Below are 21,399 nucleotides of genomic sequence, written 5' to 3'. Positions count from 1 at the left end.
TGAGGTAGCCTATTGCATTCTACCAATAACTAACATTCATCCGTGAATACATGAAATAAATGAAGCAAAACCACTTTGTCCATTTCATTAAGTGCTACCCTTCCAACAATTATTCCATTTTATGCTTAGGACTTATCATCAATATTTGTAACACATTTATCTTTGCTCATTCATGTTAGCAGCCAATAATCATAATTTTAACCCCATCCAAAGAAGAACCTTAACACTTAAAATCTAGTCACAGGAAACAATTAAATTTTTGTTCATAGGAATAAATCTAAAGACATTTGTATGTCCTCTACATTGAATACAATAAAATATAATGAGAGAAATTAAAGATGTTTTAAGGAAATGAAAGACATATGTAACATCCGTGTATTGTGAAACTCAATATTACAAAGATACCCATTGACCTGTGGATCAATTAATCTATGGATTAAAGCAATCTCAAGAAAAATTTCAGGAGTTTAATCAAAATGCTAATTCTAAAATATATGTGGAAAAGATTAGCTGAGACAATTGTGGGGAATCAGAATTGGCCCCCCCAAAATGTGTCTCTTTGCCTTTGCCTTGATTATTTTTAAGAACAAAAGACTCTGAAAGAAACTTTGACCTTCCCCGTAACTGCCTGTAAGAATTTAAGATAAAAGGCCTGTCTCCAAGACAGGCCATCACCACAGACAACTGGGTATTAACAGACTGTGAGGGTCCTGGCTAAGCCCACTCTTATCTACCAAACATTTGCTTCTTCTTTTCCATGTAAATTGCCTTCCTCCCTTTTGAAATCCCAAACCACTACCCCCAACACTCTCCTTTGTCTGTAGCTGAAGATGCTGTTTAAGCTGGCAGCTTGGCCGTTTTAGTGAGTTACCCAGTTTTCCTGGGTTTCTCCAATGTAGACATGTTATAAAGCTTTGTTTGATTTTTCTCCTGTTATTCTCTCTCATGTCAGTTTAATTCATAGACCAGCCAGAAGGACCTAGAATGGGTAGAGGAATTCTCTTCCTCCCCTACACAATCTTCAAGAGGAACAAACCATGAAATTTCCTAATTTATGACTGATAACTGAACTATACAAATTAAGAACTTTTATTCATTAAAAGATAACATTGAGAATGAGATTTTAATCCACAAACAACTTTTCAATGTGGAAATGTATGATAGACTAAGAAAAAACTTCTTCTTCTTTTTTTCTTTTTTTTTGCTGAGGAAGATTTGCCCTGAATTAACATCTGTTGCCAATCTTCCTCTCCTTTTTTTGGCTTGATGAAGAGTAGCCCTGAGCTAACACCTGTGCTGATCTTCCTCTGTTTTGTATGTGGGTGGCTGCCACATGGCTGATGAGTAGTCTAGGTCTGCACCCAGGATCTGAACCTGTGAATCCAGGCACTGGAGCAAAGTGTGCCAAACTTAACCACTACACTATAGGGCTGGTACCCCCAAGAATATGGGTGAAGTGGAAGTTACGAGTCAGAAAAGAAAATGGAATGAGTTAAAATTTCAACTGTTAATTAAAGCTTGTTTACATAATTTTAAAATGGATAATTATGGATATTAAATTGCTATGGCATTTAGAGTCCATGAGATACATTCAAAAGAGTAATGCCTTAGTTTTATTAGTAAACATCGTAGCGATTTTGTGATGTGTCAATTTATCTAAGCTGGAACTATGTTTCCTGAATTCTCTTCTGTAGATGGTGCTGAGTTAGGGCTGGCTACAAGAGACACTTGTGTGAGATACAGAAGACAGAAGAGAAACACTGGTTACTGTGGTCAGGAAGTTGGTCTAGGCTCCCAGGCCCCACAGTAGCTTGCACATGGAGTGCTGACAGCCCAGGGTGAGACACGCTTGACAACGGAGGCTGCAGTGGGACCACTGCACAGCTCCGTGATGCCAGTAGGAAGGGCAGGAAAAGACATGGATGCCCAGCTCTATCCCTCACAGCCAGGCCACCACACCAACCTTGACCTCAGAATCAGTGCTGGGACGAGGACAGCCATCCCTGCGCTGACAGCTGATGTGGCTGAGAAATCACCAAAATGGCCGAGTTTTCCTGGAGGTGCCTACCATGGGGAAGAAATGCTAAGCCTAGTTTTGTGAAAATAAGGAAAGTTATATTTTTGCTTTTAAAAACATTTTGTCTTATATTCTCTTACATTTTATGGAGCCAGAATTTAATAATGGTGAATTCTTCTAATTTCATTGTATAGCTATACAGAATGTTGAAGCTATTAAAATTAAACACAGCTTTTTGGGGGGGGGGGTGAGGTGAGGGGTTGCTTTTCACAGTTTTGTAGTATTTGAATGATTCTGTTACTCTAGTGATAAGCTTCACATATCGAGTGTTCTGTGCTAAAACACGACAATTGGTCTGGAGCAAGATCATTGGGTGTGTTACATTACATATGACTCCCCATATCCTTTAAATTTTAGTGGGCTAGCCCATTATTTTTCTCCATGTTGTACAAGTAATTTATATTCTCATTCAGTATTTAAATATGAATGTTCTGGTTTTAATCTACTGAGTGACCAATGTCTCTTTCTTTACCTATTTATGAAGAATTTAGTTGTTATCCTTGTTAGAAAGAAAGGCACCAGTGCATGTTTGAAAGCACAGGGACTTTGGTACCTGAAATATCTGGATCAAATATTAGTTCCACTTCTTACAGGCTGTGTGAGTTGGGAAAAATCGCACCGTGCTCATCCATAAGATGAGGACAATGACCCACTGGGTGTGGTTGCCCTGGATGAGGTCATGGCCATGGAGTGCTGGCACAGAAAGCACGCAGCAAACAGCAGGCTGTTATTGATAATAGTTACACATTTACCTTACTCTGATGACAGATTCCCATCAACTATTGATTTTTGAAATTTCGGAAGCTTTGTTTAGAATAGAATAACAATGATTTGTGAGAATTCCAACTTTCTATGACCCCTATTCCCCAGAAGAGTGTCTCTCCTCAGGGAACTGGCATTGAACTTGTGTCTAGTTTGATTCTCTCACATTTGGAAAGAGAAGCTAGTTTGGAGGAGGGGAAATGGATTAGGTGGCTACCTTTTGAAGCCTGTGGTTTCATCTTCTATGAGCATTTTTTATTCTAGAAAGGTAAGCTTCTTTGTATAAAGACATGGTCCAAGAAAGAAAATAAAGCCCAATGGAGGCAGAATTTGTTGGGTTAAGTGTCACATGGGGTCGCTGGCTTTCCCTGTCTCCAGGGCTGGCCGTTGAATAGTCCACAAGTCGGTCAGGGGCACGTGACCTGCCCGATGTACATGTGACAATCTCGATCATCATTTGCTTAGTTTTTGACTGGCATTGTGTTTATTCTCTACTCATTTTCCCCCACAGTAGCACAAACCCTGAGGGGAGATCTCACTCTCTCTTTTTTCTTGGTATTTCAAGTCACTCCATGGGATTCTTTGTAGATAATATATCCTCTCTGTGCAAAGTGCACAAATTGACTTTCTCCTAATGTTTTCACTGTTATTCCTTTGGATGCGGTGATATGCTTATTCTAGTTATTCTGTAAGGATCCCATGGACTGTCTTTAGTATCTTGTCTTGGATTGTTGGGGGAGGCAGAACGTGGCTATAGTGTCCCAACAGGGTGCTTTGATACAAGCATCTACTACGGTGGCTTCTCTCTTCTCTGTTAGTGCAAGACTTGTACCACCTGTATAAAGACGCCTACACCATACCTGCTGCCCCCATCCTACCCCCTCAACATACATGCACTTTTTAGCTTTGATTTTCTCATATTGGGAAAGTAAGGTTTTCTTCCCCTTTCTTACTTTAGCCTTCATCTTTAATAGTGCCTTTTGCATTCTCTTTAAAATTACTCAGCTCTTTCAAAGCCACACAGATGGTGCTATTTTCCTTTAATAGATACCCTCTTAACCCGTCAGTTAATCTTCATCAGCAGCTCAGTAATTGGATGGAATGGCTGCTTGGTTATGACTACAGTTTGGCTTTACTGAAATCCCTTTCGAAGTTTTTATAACTTTTTAATTACTATCTCTTCAGAATCACTGGTGGCTGAAGGCCTTTATGTCACTATTGCTGGGCTCATTCAGAGGAACATTTTATTCTGGAGAAAACAAGGTTTAAAAAAATCCTGAAAACACCTCCTTTTCTATCTTTAGAGCCTCCTTTTCATTTTTATTTGGCTGCATTTCTAGCTTTTGTTCCTTTCGTGGGTTCAGATCTCTGGAATCAAATGTTCCCATAATCAGTGCTGACAGTTTCTTCCCACTTTAAAATTTCTGAGAGTAGACAATATTTAAATAATGGAATAATGAACGTCTAAAATCTCGGTGGGGTCAATAAAGCAGAACGGGATGGCTGAGAGGAAAAATAATCCTCAAAAAGTTAAGGGCTAAAAACAGTTCTAATTTGTCTAAACAATTGTAACTTTTCCCTATGTAATATATTTTTTCTTAGTTATCCAGTTTTTTCCTAATATGTTTTTGCCATTCTCATTTAAATCTAGCCAATATTTTCCTTTGCTCTATAAATCAAGTGGCAAATACATGTTGACTTTCAAGTCTATAATTCCTTTTTATTGTCTACTTCTATAATTTTGGACATTTCCCCTTTGAATATTATTTTACTTTTTTTATAACCTTTTATTATTTTTGGTTCTTCCTTTTCTACGACAATCTCCATCCAAAAATGCCATTTCTTCTGAGATCTCTTTTATAAGTCTTTTTCATTTTCTATGAATTACTATTCAAGAAAATTGAATCTGGTCATATTATTCCCAAGATGAAATCTGTTCATTGACTCTACATCATCCAGCAGGGCATCCCTGGTGTGACTTGAGTAGGAACAGACATGATAAGATACCAATTCCCTCGTGTGGAGTAGCCAGCCCTCTTGGCCAGTCATTTTTTGCTGGGAGAAAAGTAATTTATTTCCCACAGAGTGTCTTTAAATGTTGGCTTTCTCGATAACTGCCAAGATACGAAATAGGTTGGGAAGCACTAGTGTAGGACAGAATCCAAGTCCCTCAAGGACTGACCCCACTGTTGACTTAGTGAACTGAACATACCCAACTACTCATCACTTTCCAGGTGATCCAGGTTTTCCCCAGGCCTTCCTGAATATTCCATGGTTTTCTCAAGCTTTTTTGACATATTTTTTCCTGTATTTAAAATACATTTTCTTCGTTCCTTTCCTGGTGATGTAATATTCTTCGTATAAGACCATATTCACATGTCTGAGTAGCTGTGCTTGGTGCCCTGGGACGCAATTAGCCTCTGCTTATTTTTTCTGTGCACTTGACTCACTTTATACAGACCACTATCTACACTTCACTCTTCTGTAATTATTTACAGGCCTGGCTCACTTATTAGAATGTAAGGTCTCCTGGGAAAGGGATCAAGTCTTATTCATCTTTGTATCCTTGTGGTCTAACACAGAAGTCTTTCGATAACTGTTTCTTGAATGAATGAAAGAATAAATCAATAAAGGATTAGTTATTTAAGCTTGTTTAAAGCTCTAAAATTAAACAATAATATGCTGGGTCTGGACTATAAATACTTTTGGATCTGGACAGGTCAGTGACCTCAGAACAAGAAAAGATATGAGAGAAGTGCAGAATCCAGTCCAATATTTAAATGTCTACAAGAATTGGTAACCTACCTAGAATGTAGAAAGAACACAGAATTCTATAGATTTGAAATAGGCAAATGGAATGTCAACAAAGTGTCTGTTGAGTCACATGGGAAGACATTAAAATGTTTTAGAGAGTTAGCAAGTGTAAAAACCACCAAGAAGTAGCAAGTATAAAAACCATCAAGTCAAAAAGGACTCTGAATAGGAGTCTGTCCACTCATCTCTAATGTCATCTGAGTCCTGCTAGATTGTGGGCTGCTAGATTAAGCACAGTTGAAGGGAACGGAATGAGATCTCCTCTTGTTCCACTAACTATAAACAAAAAGTTCTGTAAATCCATTAATGGAAAGTTAGAGTCCTCTCGGAATTTAGGTTCTGCTTCCCAGCTGAAAATACCTTAATATGTAGCAACCTCAAATTGTTCGAGGTGCTTGTTTATTAGAGAAAGGCATTTCCAACACAGGGAATTGACTATAGAGAGAACAAAGTAAGCCAATTCCACAATTTTAATACTTTTATGAAGTACAGATTAGGATTTCGTAATCATTGGGATAATCTGTTTTTACTTGGTATGCAAAATCTTTGTGATTCTTAACATAATCACACAGATTATGCTAGATCTGGCAGATTCACGCTGTAAAACCAATTCAAAATTCAAATTGGATAATTAATTTTATACTTGTGATTTGAGGTTGACAGACATGGGAAAATTTTATTAAATTAGTGTAATACTTAGGAAAATTTAAGATTTAATATATGTATAAGCTTATTTTGTTAGATTTATTGGATTTGCTAGAATAGTTTAAAAATCAATGAGTGTTTTGTTGATTAGGACAAATGTTTGAAGGACTTTAGAAGAATGATAATCGTAATGAATTTATGAACGCAGGTTAAATGTTCAAAGGACTTTAGTTTAAATTGTAAATGGAACAGATTATTTAAAGGAATTTAGACTATTGAATTTAAGTGGATCAAATAGTAATTGAAAGTTCAATGGAATATTACTCAGCCTTAGAGAGAAATGTAATTCTGATACGTGCCACAATGTGGATAAACCTTGAAAATATGATAAGTGAAATAAGTCAGACGCAGAAGAACAAATACTGTATGATTCCATTTATATGAGGTAACTAGAATAGGCAAATACATAGAGACAGAAAGTAGAATAGAGGTTACCAGGGGCTGAGGGGGAGAGAGAGAGAGGAGCTATTGTTTATGGGTACAGAATTCTCTTCGGGATGATGAAAAAGTTCTGGAAATGGACAGTGGTGATGGTTGCACAACATTGTGAATGTACTAAATGCCACTTAATTGTACACTTAAAAATGTTTAAGTGTTTAATTTTACATTATGTGTATTTTGCCACAAATAAAAAGAAACAAAAAAATCCCAAAAAAGAGATCATTAAAATTTACTAGATTTATAAATGGAATATGAAAACTTCCATGTAGCATTTAGAGCTTAAGAAAAAACAGGTTTTAAAAATGTTGCCACTTTAATAAATTGCATAGTGATTTTTCTTTTTTTTTAAATTAAGATTGGCACCTGAGCTACCGTCTGTTACCGATCTTCTTCTATTTTTTTCCTTCTTCTTCTTCTCCCCAAAGCCCCCCAGTACATAGTTGTATACTCTAGTGTAGGTCCTTCTGGTTGTGCCATGTGAGACGCCACCTCAGCACGGCTTGACAAGTGGTGCCATGTCCACGCCCAGGATCCGAACTGGCGAAACCCTGGGCAGCCAAAGCAGAGCGCGTGAACTTAACCACTTGGCCATGGGGATGGCCCCACATAGTGATTTTTAAACCCTGAATAGATATAAGTAGAATTTTCTGAGCAGAAAAACTTCCCTAACGGTCATCAGAAAATGCAGTGACTTGGGCCTTCACCTGTTTTCTTGCATCTTTGTTGTCTCAGGAGGAAAACACAGTCAGTATGACATCTTGGCTTCACCTTTAGCACTAGTAACTAAGAGTTTTGGTTTTCCTTCAATAAAAAAGAAACAAATTTAATTTACTCTTCCAAGCAAACATGTAGGTGAATAAATAGAAAATGAGGCAAATATAGAAACAAAGAGGAAAAGAAAACAAAACTAAAGTCCCAGCTGTGCACCGTCTTTTCTCTCAACATGTGAAAAAATGGCATGCTTCTCATCATTTTCACGTAGTCTTTCTCCTCAATGCAGGGGTTAAAATTAAGTCCCTGATACAGTCTACCTTTTAATTTACTATTTTGAGAGTCAGCAGGCCAGGAAAGTCCAGATTGCCTTCTGACCCTCCGGAGCATCCAGCATGAAGTGGCTCCTGAAGTCAAAGCCTTTGCTTCGGCTGGAAGCTTCCTCCGGGAAGTGACTTCCTATGCACTTGCTGTTCCTCCTGCCAGGAATTTGCTTTCCTCTGGACATTCACCTCACAGGCTCCTTTCTATCCTTTAGGTCTCACTCCAGTGTCACCTCCTCCAAGTGACCTTTCCAAGCACACAGGTGGCACTTGTATATTTGTGGAATGCCTAAAATGCTCTCCTCCCCCTGCAGTGGTAGAACTCCTGCCTCTTTCTCCTGTAGGGTCTCCACCTCTGGGAACCCTTCCCTGACCATACCCTCTTGGATGCTTCTTAGTGCTGTGTGCCTCAAAGGCACTTATCATCCTGTTCTCAAGTCATGTGGTCGACTCTCCTCCAAGCAATCACACAGGGACCCAGCTCCCTTCAACACTGTGGCTCCACCATTTTAACCATGCAGTGTCCAAAGCTTCAATGTTTGTCTGTATCCAACAGGTGGAAAGGGGAAGACCATGGAGAGCCACATGTGGACGTTATTTAGGTGCCAGGCCCGGAAGTGGGCATATCCCTTCTCCTCATGTTCTGTGATCTAGAATTCAATTTCATAGGACTCCTAACTGCAGGGAGGCTGGGAAATGCAGTCCCATTGTGTGCCCGGGAGAAGAACAAACAAATGGGCTTAGTGAATAGCTGGCCAGTCTCTGACACAGACTTGTACATTACAACATTTGTGAAGGTGGCATCTAATAAACAGGGCTAGGAAATGTTACACGCTTTGCAGTTGATGGAACTATATGGAGAAAAGAAAGCTGTTCTTGCGATGCACCGCTAACTGTAATTTGGACTTTCTGTTCTTCTTACAAGCAAAGAGACAGACTAAGAGCAAGAGCGAACAAAAGAGAGAAAGAAAGAGAGAGAGAGAGAGGGAGAGAGCGCCTGTTTCCTTCTGGGAGGAAAAAATGTGGACAATACTGAAAGGTTAGTTAGGTAAAATTTAGAATTAGTTTACTTTGTACCTCATACAACTTAGAAGGAGAGACAAATGCTTTTACTTCTCCCCTACTGTATTTTCATGTTGGCATCCAAATTATATGAATACTCCCAAATATCTCACTTAGATTCTAGTTTCAATCTTGCTCCCAGAAAGAACACTGAATTATTTTTCTCTTAGTCAATAAAGTACTTACTATAAAGCACATGACGATGTGTGTTCCATATATACCTTTTATTATTGGTTACTTGTATGATATTTCTTCAGAGAAATTATAAAATCGGTTTTCCATCAAATATTTGGTCTATGTATATAGCTCTTGAAAATATTATGTGTCACTTTGCTATCTAAAAGGGATAAGCATCTGTTTTTTTTTTGTTTTTTTTTTTAAATTTACTTTATTGAGGTACAATTGATGTACGAAAAGCTGCACATATTTAAGTGCATAGAATTCAGTGAGTTTGGACATATGAGTACACTCATGGAACCATCACCACAATCAAGGTGGTAAACATATCCATCGCCCCCAAAAGTTTCATCGTGTCCTTCTTTTTTAATTGGTAAGAACGCTTAACATGAGATCTACCCTCAACAAGTTTTTTTTTTTTCTTTTTTTTTGTGCCCTCCCCCCACCCCCCCTTTTCCCTGGTAACCACCGATCAGATCTCCTTATCAATATACTAACTTCCACCTATGAGTGGAGTCATATAGAGTTCGTCTTTCTCTGACTGGCTTATTTCGGATAAGCATCTGTTTTATTGTTTGGTTTTACTTTAAAGTGCTTCTGTTTTATTGCCTTATTTTACTTAAAATGCTTCAGTGTAACCGAGGGAGTATAAGCTATTCCTTAGGGATGACCAGTTAACATTTTAAGGACTTAACGATAAATCATCACTCCCCAAGTAGTCAGGGTAAGCACTTCAAAATTTGTTCCCTATGCTTGCATCAGAAATCTGCTTAATTGGCATAAGGATATTAGAATAATTTTCAATTGGTAAAAGAAGTGCTGCTCACGAGATGGGATTGCCTTGCAAAACTCAAGAGATAGGATTGCTTGGAAAGCCAAGAGAACTTTTTCAAGGAAGGAACAGTCAACGGTGACGAAGCCATCAATTGTGATGAAGCTTGATAAGATCTAAGTGAATTAGGAGGTCATTGCTGGCCTTCGAGAGAGCAGAGCGTCTCAGTGATGACATTGGACAGAAAGCCTGACGGCAGCAACCAGGAGTGAATAGGAGGTGAGAAAGTGAACACTACTTTGTAGAAAAGTCTGGATGTGGAGGGAAGAAGCACGAGAGACAGGAAAGCTAAATGTATACCAGGTGGGGAGTCAGGGTAATCTCTGTTTTCTTCTTTTTCAAAATTATGTGACTTTATTCATATGCTGAGGAAAAAGATCCAGTGAGGGGAAGAACCTGGTGAGGGAGCGGGGAGAACGAGAGAAAGACAGACATCCTATGAGACAGAGAGAGAGAGAATCATTACCGGAGCAAAGTGCCTGAATGTGTGGAAGGGATGCACATAGCCACAAAAGCCACAGGACAGAATCGAGGCCTCTTTTTTCACCTCAGGAAGAAAATAATCATAGATAAATATAGACACTTCCAATAGGAGAGAGGCCCTGGGGACTTGTGGGAACCCATGCCTACTGGCCTTCATTGTCTTTGCATCAGTCTTACTGGTAGAGAAGGGTGCCAGGAATCACATCACCCCTCTGGGCTTCATTTCCTCATTCTTAAAATGGGGGTAGGGACTCCAAAGTCTCTAAAACGAGGGTAGGGAGCTCTAAGAATGCAGTTTTAAGGGAACTGGAGAAGGCATTGACTAGGAATGAGTGAGAGGACTGGTGGGAGAGGTGGACAGCTCACATGCAACATTGTGAAGTTGCATCAGGGCCAGTGAATGCAGGCATGTGCTTCTCTCCAGCGTCAGTGGGCAGCTTAGGAACAGATGTAGAGAAAAGAGGGATAAATGTACCTGCAGTGGGGCTGGCAGAACTATTGCAGTGGGAGGATTGAGAGGGTGGGGGGAGGGGGTGGGATAAGATATTGAATTTAGATTTAAAATGGAAACGCTCTCATTTAAATGAGAATGCTGTCAGCCGCTCTTCCCCCTGGGGGGAATCCTAAATTTTCCCACTAACAACCCAGAATAAAACCATTGCACAAGATCCACATAAAATCCTTACAGCCCGTTTTTTTCTCACTGTGCATGTAGGATGCCATGAAGGTGTGAATTTTGTTATGTTACTCTGCTCCCTCATAATCACATCTGGTTCCCAAATCCCTCATCTTCCATTCTGGACCATCTGGATGGCAGATCCTTTATTCTTCCTTTTCGACTTAAGGACATGCTACACAGCTTTGGGCTATTGGTAACGGTGGTGAGAACCTGGGAGCTCCAACCTGTCTGGAGCAGGGATGTAGGGAGTGGTGGTTACACCTTCCACCAGCAGGTGGGCATTTGTGTAGAGGACTTTCTTTAGGCGTGAGGCTGATGTGTCACACTTCATCAACTATTGATCTGGATCAGAGAAATCAAGATGTTTTGAAACAGCTGTTGATATTTACCATTCATAAATGAATGAAGAATAAAATATGATGCACTTGATTGTACCTTGAGATAACCCCACAGAGACAGGGGGCATCATCTATAGAGCTGCAATGTTAGAGCTCAGGGTACCTTCGGGATCTCCTAAAAGGAGACACAATTTGTTAATGGGCATAGAGCTAGACATTGGCAGAACTAGGATTGCCTTCATTTAAGTAATTACTAACATCCCGTTCAAACTGAAACAGAGAAAATTAAAATCCCCTCTGGAGTGTAGGTGTTCTCTGCTTGCTGGTGTCAACTTTTTGTCAAAACAGGCCACAATTAGTAGCCAATGAAAATTTCCATGGGATATAAGTGCACAAACATTTATATCTTATTGTGAATTAATCAGATTTTTTTCTATAGTGTAGGAAACTTAAATTTTCATAAGATGTGAGGAAAGAGATATGAGAAATAACGTAAAGACAAGGGGGCAATTTCCCTACTACGTATTTTGTACAACAAATATTCACTGATTTCCTATGATGTTCCACGTACTGGACCACGTCCTGGGATCCTGGAGTGGGTAAGATATGATTCCTCTCCTCTACAAGTGGGGAATGCAGTTAATTAAAAAATAAATTGAGCACATGTTCAGAGACATACTCAGGGTACTGGGGCATGGGGGAGAGGTTATCCTTGGGAAGAACGTTAAAGAACATTTGGTTATTGGATGTGGGAGATGAAGGAAGAGTCAAGGAATATGCCCAAGTTTCTAGCTTGTGTGAGAGGTGATCATTTGTATAAACGGAGATAGAGAAGAGAAAAGGAAGAAATTGTCTCCCATCTCTGCCAATGGAAATCCTAAACATCCTTTTGAGTCCATTTGTAAATTTATCCATTCAATAATCACTCATTATCTTTGTATAGAGTATCTGTTATGTCAGGAAATGGGCTGGGTGCTGGGGATATTATGACTTTTAAAAATTACAGTTGTGTTAAATGTTTCCAAGGAAAAAGTACATTGTGCAATGAAAGCATGTAAGGATATACCACAGGTGCCCTTATTTAGCCTGGGAAGGACGAGAGAAAGTGGTAGGATTTGGGAAAAGATAATTAAGTGAGATCTGAAGAACGTACAGTTAGCGAATCATCACAGGGAGGAGTCCTCTCTGAAAGAGTGTGATGTGAGGAGGTGTGAGGAGGTGTGAAAGAGCTTGGTGGATTTGGGAAAACAGATGTGGCTAGAGATGAGGATGTGAGGAGAGCAGAAAATATGGCTGTGGATAGCCCCTAGGCAGGCTGAATTACTGGAGTCCTGGTTTGGTGGGATAGGCAATAGCCTGGGCTCCACTTTGCTGAGAGTTTAGCACTGACTTTGAGACCAATTCTAGTAAAAGAGCTTCTCTCTCTTGCCCCCATGGAGAGTCCCCACTTGGCTCACTTGTTTGAATAATTGGGTATTTATGATATTCTTTTTTAGAGAGACTGTCTTGATAACCTACCCAAGAGCTGTAATCTTATTTCTGAACCATAGCACTATAGCTGGAATCCTAGTCTGTGCTGCCTAATCTTCCCATGTGTGGGCTGGCCGAGATCCCCACACTGCTGGTCCCGACTCATTAAATGTTGGTCTATCCTTTTGGTCATATTTTGCAGTTGAAGTCACCCTGCAAGTGCATTTACTTTCCAAGTCCTTGTTCCCTCCAGGATGTCCAGGAGTGGACAAACTCAAGCTCTTACTCTGATGTGGGATAGTGGAGGTTTAATCCACCTCCTTATATCTCAACCTTCAAAATTACAAAAAATCCATCCAATTATGTTAAAGACATACAGGACCTCCGTTTACCAAAGATAAATATTTGTAAATGCCTCAGGCATCGAAATAAATTCTAAACATAAAAGAGTATCATTTCATCAAATTTGAGAACCTTAGGGTTTTGAAATAGATTTTGAAAAATGAATTGCTGGGCCAAGAGAATTTATTTAAGAATATAAACTGAACAAACATTTCTTCATTAGATGCTATATGCAAGGCATTTTTCTAAGCTCTAGGGTTGCATCAGGTGACGAAGCTCTTCCCCTCACAGTCCTTCTATTCTAGTAGAAAGATTAGCTAGTAATTTTGTAGCTATTTGGCAGAGTCATCTCAGCAAATTAGAGGAAATGGTTTAGGCTCTAAATCTGAGGTGTGGTGAGGATAGTTCCATGCGACTCACCAGATACTTACCAAAAGAAATTTATACCCTCTGAGAACCAGTAGATTCTTAATGACTTATTGGACAAAAACTGTGATTCCTCGAAATGTTGACTGTGACTACAGGATCATCCTTACCTGAGTCTCACACATTTCTCCATCTTTGACTCTCACAAAAGTCTCCTGTCCCTTTTCCCTCTAATATCCGTATATTGGATATATTCGTATCCTCAAATATCCATATATTGCAAGGCTCACAAGACAACAGGCAGGCTTTCTATTCTGAGGATCATCCAGGCCTCTGTGTCTTTCACCCCTTCCCCTAGTTCCTGACCTTTGGGTCACTCTACTTCTTTAAGGCTTCTTCATAGATTACAAAGGGAGGAAGGAAAACTTGGAAACTAACATTCAAACTAATGTTTCTCTTCCATTAACTTCTCTAGTAAATTCTTAGGAGGAGATAAGGTTATTTTTATTTCCAATTCACATCATTAGTGTGGTAATATCACCTTTTCTTCCTAAAAGGAACTCATAGGCAGACAGGCAAATACATGAACATGAGCCTGCAGGAGCCACGACTACAGTGGAGATACGGTATGTTTTTCCAGTAGTCATGCTTCCTTCCACTGAAAAGTTCCCCAAAAGTATATGGCAAGGGTCACATTGTTGCATAAAGAACTATTATGAGTTTTTCAATGTAAAATATTGAACCCACATCTGAAGGGTTCATTTCCTTTTCAAAAACTAACTGTTAGGGCTTCCAATGTGTATAGATTTCTCCCACCATTCAACATGTACAACCCAGACTAGCCTCTGTGGGCCCAAAGGGATGTCCCAGGTACAATTTGCAAACTCATAGCAGAAGGAGTAGAACCAGCAACAGATCCTCTGAAAAAGTCTGGCAATATTTATCTAAGGTAGTACCATTTTTCAGCATCTTTTGCCTCGCCTCCCTACTTCCCTGAGTTAAAAACACTCTTTTTAGTAAGTCTGACAAGATAGTAACAAGCCCACAAGTTCATTTTCAGCAGTAGAGGATTCACAAACAAGATGTTGACAGGTTTTTATGATTACAGCTTCCAAATATCCTGGTCTCACAAAAGTGTTCATAAAGATTGATAGATATTATAAAAAGAAGTAAGAAATGGAACCAAGAGATATAAATAGGCTTTTTCATTAGAGTGAATGATGGAAAGTATTGACCTCACCTAGCGGTACTCTTCCTTTTGTGAGCTTTTTATTTCATTGTCTTTGACCTGCAATCACGGTCTTTATAAGAAATAGTTAGCAAAAGAGTCTGAAAGGTAACTAAGAAGCCGGGTGGCTGGAAATAAATGTTTCCTCAAGCATTTATTACCCTTCAGAAACGTCCATCAGCTGAAATTTTCGTCCCGTAGAACCACTTAAGCAGTGCAGAGGAGAGAAGCGGGTAGCTGTTATTAATTTTTAAGGCTGGCTGACAGCTTTCAGTCCAAGAATAAGGCTTAGCTTTGCATTTTGAATAATGTAGAGATTTTCATTAGTTGGAATAGGAATCGAAATGATAAATGATATATTGTCTGCCAAAATACTGTGACATTACAGAAAATATTTGCAGTTACCTTTCAGAATAAGCTTTCCAGAAGTATACTTAGACAAATTGGAAAGCTACCAGTACTGTTGTCTTATTTTGTGTTTAAATTTTGGAAAAACAATTCAAAGGACACATCTTCTTGACTGTGGGTTGGTAATGTCATGTCCAAAGGGCAGTTCATTATTGCACCTAAAAGCTAAGTGTTGGCACAAATTGTGCTAGCCCACGAGATCATTGCAATCACTTTCAGACATTTCCTTTTGCTCCCATCTGCCTTCTGAAGACTCTGGGACAATTTAATTACAAATGCACTTTTGATTCCTTCTTCTTTCAATAAAAAATGTAAAATTACACTCATTGGAGAACTATCAGACTAAAAGGTTTGTGATTGCTTTCCACTGTCATCTCTCTTCCAGCAGATTATCATGTCAGGTTGGTCTAGGGCATATTCTTTTTTTTTTCTGAGGACTCAAGACTCTTTCTGACTTTAAGTATTATTTGAATTGGTGGTAACACAACTGCTATATCCAGATGTCTCTTGGTAATTTAATGTATGGCCTTAGAAACAAACACTAGAATTACCATTAATAGAATAGACTGTTAGCAGCTGCTTCAATCCCAATTTGATGCACATTAAAATAGCTGATTCAGAGATTTTATAGAGAAACTTAAGTTAATTAAAGACACCAGGGTCCATGGAACCACAATATCTGCCAGTAGCAATACAGTCCATATACACTGATGTTATTTCTTTAAAAGAAGGCAGCTGGAAGGTCAAAAAACGTTTACCCGATTTAGATGAGCATTTGATTTTGCGTGTCGTTTTCTATTTCCCAGTTTTGCTTAAAATCACAAGCCTCAAAGAAAAGCTTTTCTATATTCTATTAGACAAAAGAAGACTATTGATTAATCTGCCTTTTCTCACACAATAAGGTAGGATGGAGCCTCCAACCAGTTCAGTGAGAAGAAAAAGAAAGAGGATGCTTTGGTACCTACTGGAAAATACCATAAGGGATTCAGCTGAGATTTGTCATTCAAAGTACTAATTTTTTGAAGTGTTTAATCAGCCCCATTTCTAATAATTTCCTTTAGGTCCCAGTTCCAGTTAAAATTGTTTGTGCTTAGCCAGTTGTTTTTGGCTGTGCAGCCTGTCTTAGCCGTGAGTGGGAAGCACACTGCTGATTTTCTGTACATCAATTTTGTTAGATCGGGGAACTACTAATGAAATTCCTGAAAATATACGTTGTGAAAGTAACCTCATAGTGGGAAGTGTTGCCATTATAACTGCACTTTTGAAATGTCAGAAACTTTCAGGCTCACCTAGCATTAAAAGAAAAATACCTGCAGGCAAGCATAAAAGATATGATGCAGTATGTTTGCGTGTTTTCACTGCCTGATGAGTTGAATCTCAGGGTCTAATATTTCTTCCGTGTGGTCAAATAAATTGAGATGAGAGCTCATTGTCAACTGGATTCCAGTTCATATATCATGAACTGCATCATTTGGTGGGAAGAATTCATCAGATCCTTCTGGAGTTGCGTTCTAGAAAGAAGTTATAATGGCCAGCTAGACACTCACCCGTATTTTGTTAAAGAGTCAAATTTTCAACTCAGACGGTAGATGCAATGACATAAACAAATCTCCAGGATGGTTGGGTGTGATTTGTTTATCTATAATAATTTAATCTTTTAATAATTTACAATTTTCTTTGGTATTTCATGAGCCCATAACAGAGTTGTGCCAAGAAGTGCCTTAGACATTAGCAAGCACTCAATAAATGCCAGTTGTTGACTTATGTTGTTAAATCTCCTCCCACGTAACTTCAGGTCACATGTGTCTTTCTTTTGAGTGTTCTGCTAAAACATGACTACTTAGCTTTTTAGAATCCACTAATTCATTTTCAGCATCTCTTGTTTTAGGGTTTTTTTATTGAGGAAGATTAGCCCTGAGCTAACATCCACCACCAATTCTCCTCTTTTTGCTGAGGAAGGTTGGCCCTGAGCTAACATCTGTGCCCATCTTCCTCTACTTTATATGTGGGACGCCTGCCACAGCATGGCTTGGTAAGTGGTACATACATCCACGCTCAGGATACGAACCCGCGAATCCTGGACCACCTAAGTGGGATGCATGAACGTGACTGCTGCGCCACTAGGCAGGCCCCTGTTTTTGCTTTTTTTATTTGCATCTCACCTTGAAAGACGTCATTTTTAGCTTTCTTAGAGCATTTTATATAGTTTATATACATATAAATCTTGCTATAATGTATTGTTGTACTGACGTTATTGCTATTAGTTAGACTTCAATATTCTGTAGGCAGCATCCTTACAATTGGATGGATAAAACAACCCCTAATCTTCTACCCAGCATAATATGGAGGTCTCTGATGAATAGTTGTTAAGACATGATATGCCAGCAATCGGTGGGCTTCTGTGTCTTTGGGCATCCTCCCATGCAACTTGGATGGAGAGTTTCAATATTTAGTGCCATTTTATTTGTGTGCAGTTTAGTTTGTAAATGTTTGAATGTAACTTTACTATGCTGAGTTCAATCATTTTAAATTCCAAATATGAAAGATTTTACAGCCCTGTAATGATGAGTTTTGGAAGCTATATCTCATGCAAAATAAACCCTCAAGCAGCTATAACAGTACTTACAAGTGTCCTCTTCTTCCATGAAAATACTGATCACATAACAGGCATACACAAAACCAACCAACTGCAAAGAAGAAAAAAAACGTACTTTAAGACTCAATGTTAAATGACCATAATTAAAGAGCCTATATAATCCAATAGATAAAGATAAAGAATATATGGTAGTAATGTCTATGAATTTGTAATAGAAAAAACCTTGCTTTTAAATAATAGCTCTGATTTTAATGAGGCTTTTCATTTCTACTTAGCTTTAATAGCTTTCTAAAAAAATATACAGGAGTGGGGAAAAATCAATTTCTAGATGTTTCACTTAGATTTTGATTTGAGATTTACAGTTCTTATATTTTAAAGTTACCACAGATTATTGAGAACATATATTTTTTAAGTTTTAACTATTTATAGAGCAATTTTTAGCAGCACTCATTATTACTACAACTCTTTTAATGTTTAATATCCACAAAAGGAATCAAAATACGTTAATTATAAGTTAAATACCAATCACCTTCTTAATTATTTAAAATGCTCTGAGAATGTAAATTCTATTTAAATACTAAATTGCTTTGTTAATTATATCATAAGAAAATGCATAAACTTCCAGGTCATTAGTCATAAAATAAAATAGAAGAGATTATTTATACTTTGGATATTAAAGTTAAAAAAATACTGGTGTTGGAGTCTAGGCTTTCTAGCTTTTCATATTGTTTTCTGCGCTTATTATACTGAGAAGATGATTTCTATTCTATGGAGCCAGAGACACCGCAATTCCTGGAAGACAAAATTGTCAATGAATCTAGTCTAGGCTAAAATTACTCTGATAAGCACTTTGATGAAAAATAGATACCTCAAAAGCTGTTATATAGTCTGTCTTCTCGCCTGTCTCTCCATTATTAAAGTCTGTCCCCCTTATAAAATAACAATTGGAAAGGAAACTTCTGATAGTCCCAGCATCAAAAGCTGAAGTTCCCAACACGGATAACAATATACCTGGTGTTTGTGACTGCCCATGTCGATTGGGAGCCTAAACTCTGAACTCGTAATCTACCTCAAGACTGTGTAGACTAAGGCTAAGAAGTCCCTGAGAGAGGGAGAGGTCAGGGAGTGAGAAGGTCTTAGAGCACCAGGGTGCTAAAGGCTTCTTTTTCCCATGGGGTGCCTCTCCTCATCTCAAACCAAGTGAGGGGGTACTTCAGAGGACCACTTGAGGAGCTTAACATGTTTCTTGTAATTTGGGGAACACAGCAGCTTGGCACCTGCCTCACACTTGGAAAAGTCAAAAGGCAAGGGGCTGAGGCTAAAAGGGCTTTTGGTGGCAGAGTGTGAAGAGATGGTTAGGTGGGCATGGAAGGACAAGGATGTGTGTGTGTGCCCTTAGCCTAGGACGTGAGGCCTTCTGAACGGAGCTGGCTGTGCCCTTCTGGAGTAGGACCCCACCCAAGAGGACTTGCTGCCAGGGGCAGGTGGTCTTAGAAGAATGATGCTGGTACTTTGGATAGAGAAGGCTAGCAGGAGTGTTAAGTGGCTAGCCAGAGAGGCTGATCATCCAGAGAGACAGGGATGGGGTGGGTTTCTGAAGAACCCACAAAAGCACCCCACAAAAGGAAGGATCCCCATTTGGGATCTGTTACAACCACAGAGTGCCTCCCGCTAGATTACAACTGAACTAGCCACATAAGACCTTGTTCCTTGTTTCTTCTTCCATGATTCCTCCTTCCACTTCACCACTGGAATGACCCCAAAGAGCAGCTAGTGAGAGCAGAGAGAAATGGAGTGGGAAGAGGAGAAAGTAGCTATGAGTCCCTTCTTCACTGCAGATCTGCAAGATGAAATCAGGCCCAACTCAAGGAAGAAAGTTTTTAAGTGGATGAGGGTTTGCACTGGCCTGGCCTGGGCTATTTAATATCAATGAGGGGCCAAAAGAGCTAAAAGTTCTGCCTGAAATGTGATCCAAAGGGTGAGATAGGCTGAGGCCATAGAGTGTACCTGAAGGGGCAGTGGAGAAAGAGTCAAGCTGTCTTTTGATGGTGTTCACTAACTCCAGCTCATTCAATAAACCAGTTGCATGCAGAAGAAAGAAATGGCTATGATTCCAAAACTAAGAACCTCCTAATGGATTTTTTTCCAGTCCTTTTTCTCATAGTTGCCATATACCATAGTTATACTCTTATGATCCAAGTCAATACTTTTCTTAAGCTTCATTATTAATAACTACAAAATTTGCATGTTAGACTGAAATGTATTTCAGCAATCTCCTATTATTGACAGTTGTCTTCAAAGTTTTCATATTATAAATTCTATTATGATGAATAATCGTGTTTTTCTTGTATTTTGGATTATCTGATTCCCAGAAGTGCCATAAGTATTTTTATGCCTTTTTCACACTTTTGTAAATTGCTTTTCAACAGTTTTGTATCGCCTTTTAGCTTACTACAGCAGTGAATGACAATGCTTGCTTTATCATACCTTAGTAGCATAGGATTTTTCATTTAAACAGTATACACTAGTATAATAGACAAAATGACATCTCTTCATTTATTTAATTTACAATAGTTTTATTTCATCTGAAACATTTTCATATTTTATCACCCATTTATATTTTTTCTTTTCTGAATTATCTGCAGAAATCCTTTGCCCATTTGTTAATTTGATGTTGTTTTCATTATTTTGTATGAGGTCTTATGGAGTACATATAATATTTGCTGCAATTCTTTTCTTTGTGTTAGCAATTAACAGTGGTGGCTTTAGGGGCGGGCCCTGTGGCTGAGTGATTTGGTTCGTGCGCTCTGCTTCCACGGCCCAGTATTCGCTGGTTCTGATCCTAGGTGCAGACATGGCACCACTCATTGAGCCATGCTGAGGCAGCATCCCACATGCCACATCTAGAAGGATCCACAACTAAGAATATACAACTATATATGGGAGACTTTGGGGAGAAAAAGGAAAAATAAAATCTTTAAAAAAAAACAGTGGTGGCTTTATAACTGTGGTGGCTTCATAATTCATTTTCTTGGTGAACTATATATTGGAAAGCATCTGCCAACAAATTACTTTCAAGTTTCACTCCAAAGGGCTCTCCCTTAGGGGTCTGTGTGTGTGTATGTAAATTGACAACTTTCTTGTATTAATTTTCTATTGTTGCTGTAACAAATTACCAAGAAGTGGATTAAAACAATGCAAATTTACGATTTTATAGCTCTGGAGGTCAGAAGTCTGAAATGGGTCTCCTTGGGCTAAAATCAAGGTGTCAGCAAGGCTGCACTCCTTCGGGAAAATCTGTTTCCTTGCCTTTTTCAGCATCTAGAAGATGCATGCGTTCCTTGGCTTGTGACCCCATTTTTCCATCTCCAAGGCCAGCAGTCCGCACGCTGCCCTGACTCTGGTTCTCCTACTTCTGCCACCTTGTTCCACTTTTAAGGACCATTGTGATTACATTAGACCCATCTGGATAATCCAGGGTAACTTCCTCAATTTAAGGTCACCAGATTAGAAACCTTAGTTCCATCTGCAACCTTAATTCATTCCCCTTTGGAGATTAGGCATGGACCTCTTCAGGGGACCATT

The 21,399-nt window shown here is 38.9% G+C and overlaps 1 protein-coding gene across 1 annotated transcript in view; it reads right to left on the bottom strand.

The window, feature by feature from the left end:
* Window positions 1-21,399, bottom strand: part of NKAIN3 (sodium/potassium transporting ATPase interacting 3) — a 597,560-nt gene that overhangs the window by 17,056 nt on the left and 559,105 nt on the right. Inside the window, exon 5 of the mRNA XM_046642312.1 lies at window positions 17,845-17,905. Within this exon, the coding sequence (XP_046498268.1) occupies window positions 17,845-17,905 (61 nt within the window). The remainder of the gene's footprint in view (window positions 1-17,844; window positions 17,906-21,399) is intronic.

This window comes from Equus quagga, chromosome 16, assembly GCF_021613505.1.
Source record: "Equus quagga isolate Etosha38 chromosome 16, UCLA_HA_Equagga_1.0, whole genome shotgun sequence".
In the NCBI taxonomy this organism is placed as follows: Eukaryota; Metazoa; Chordata; class Mammalia; order Perissodactyla; family Equidae; genus Equus; species Equus quagga.
Note: the sequence above shows the minus strand (reverse complement) of the source record. Positions and strands in the feature narration are given on the sequence as shown.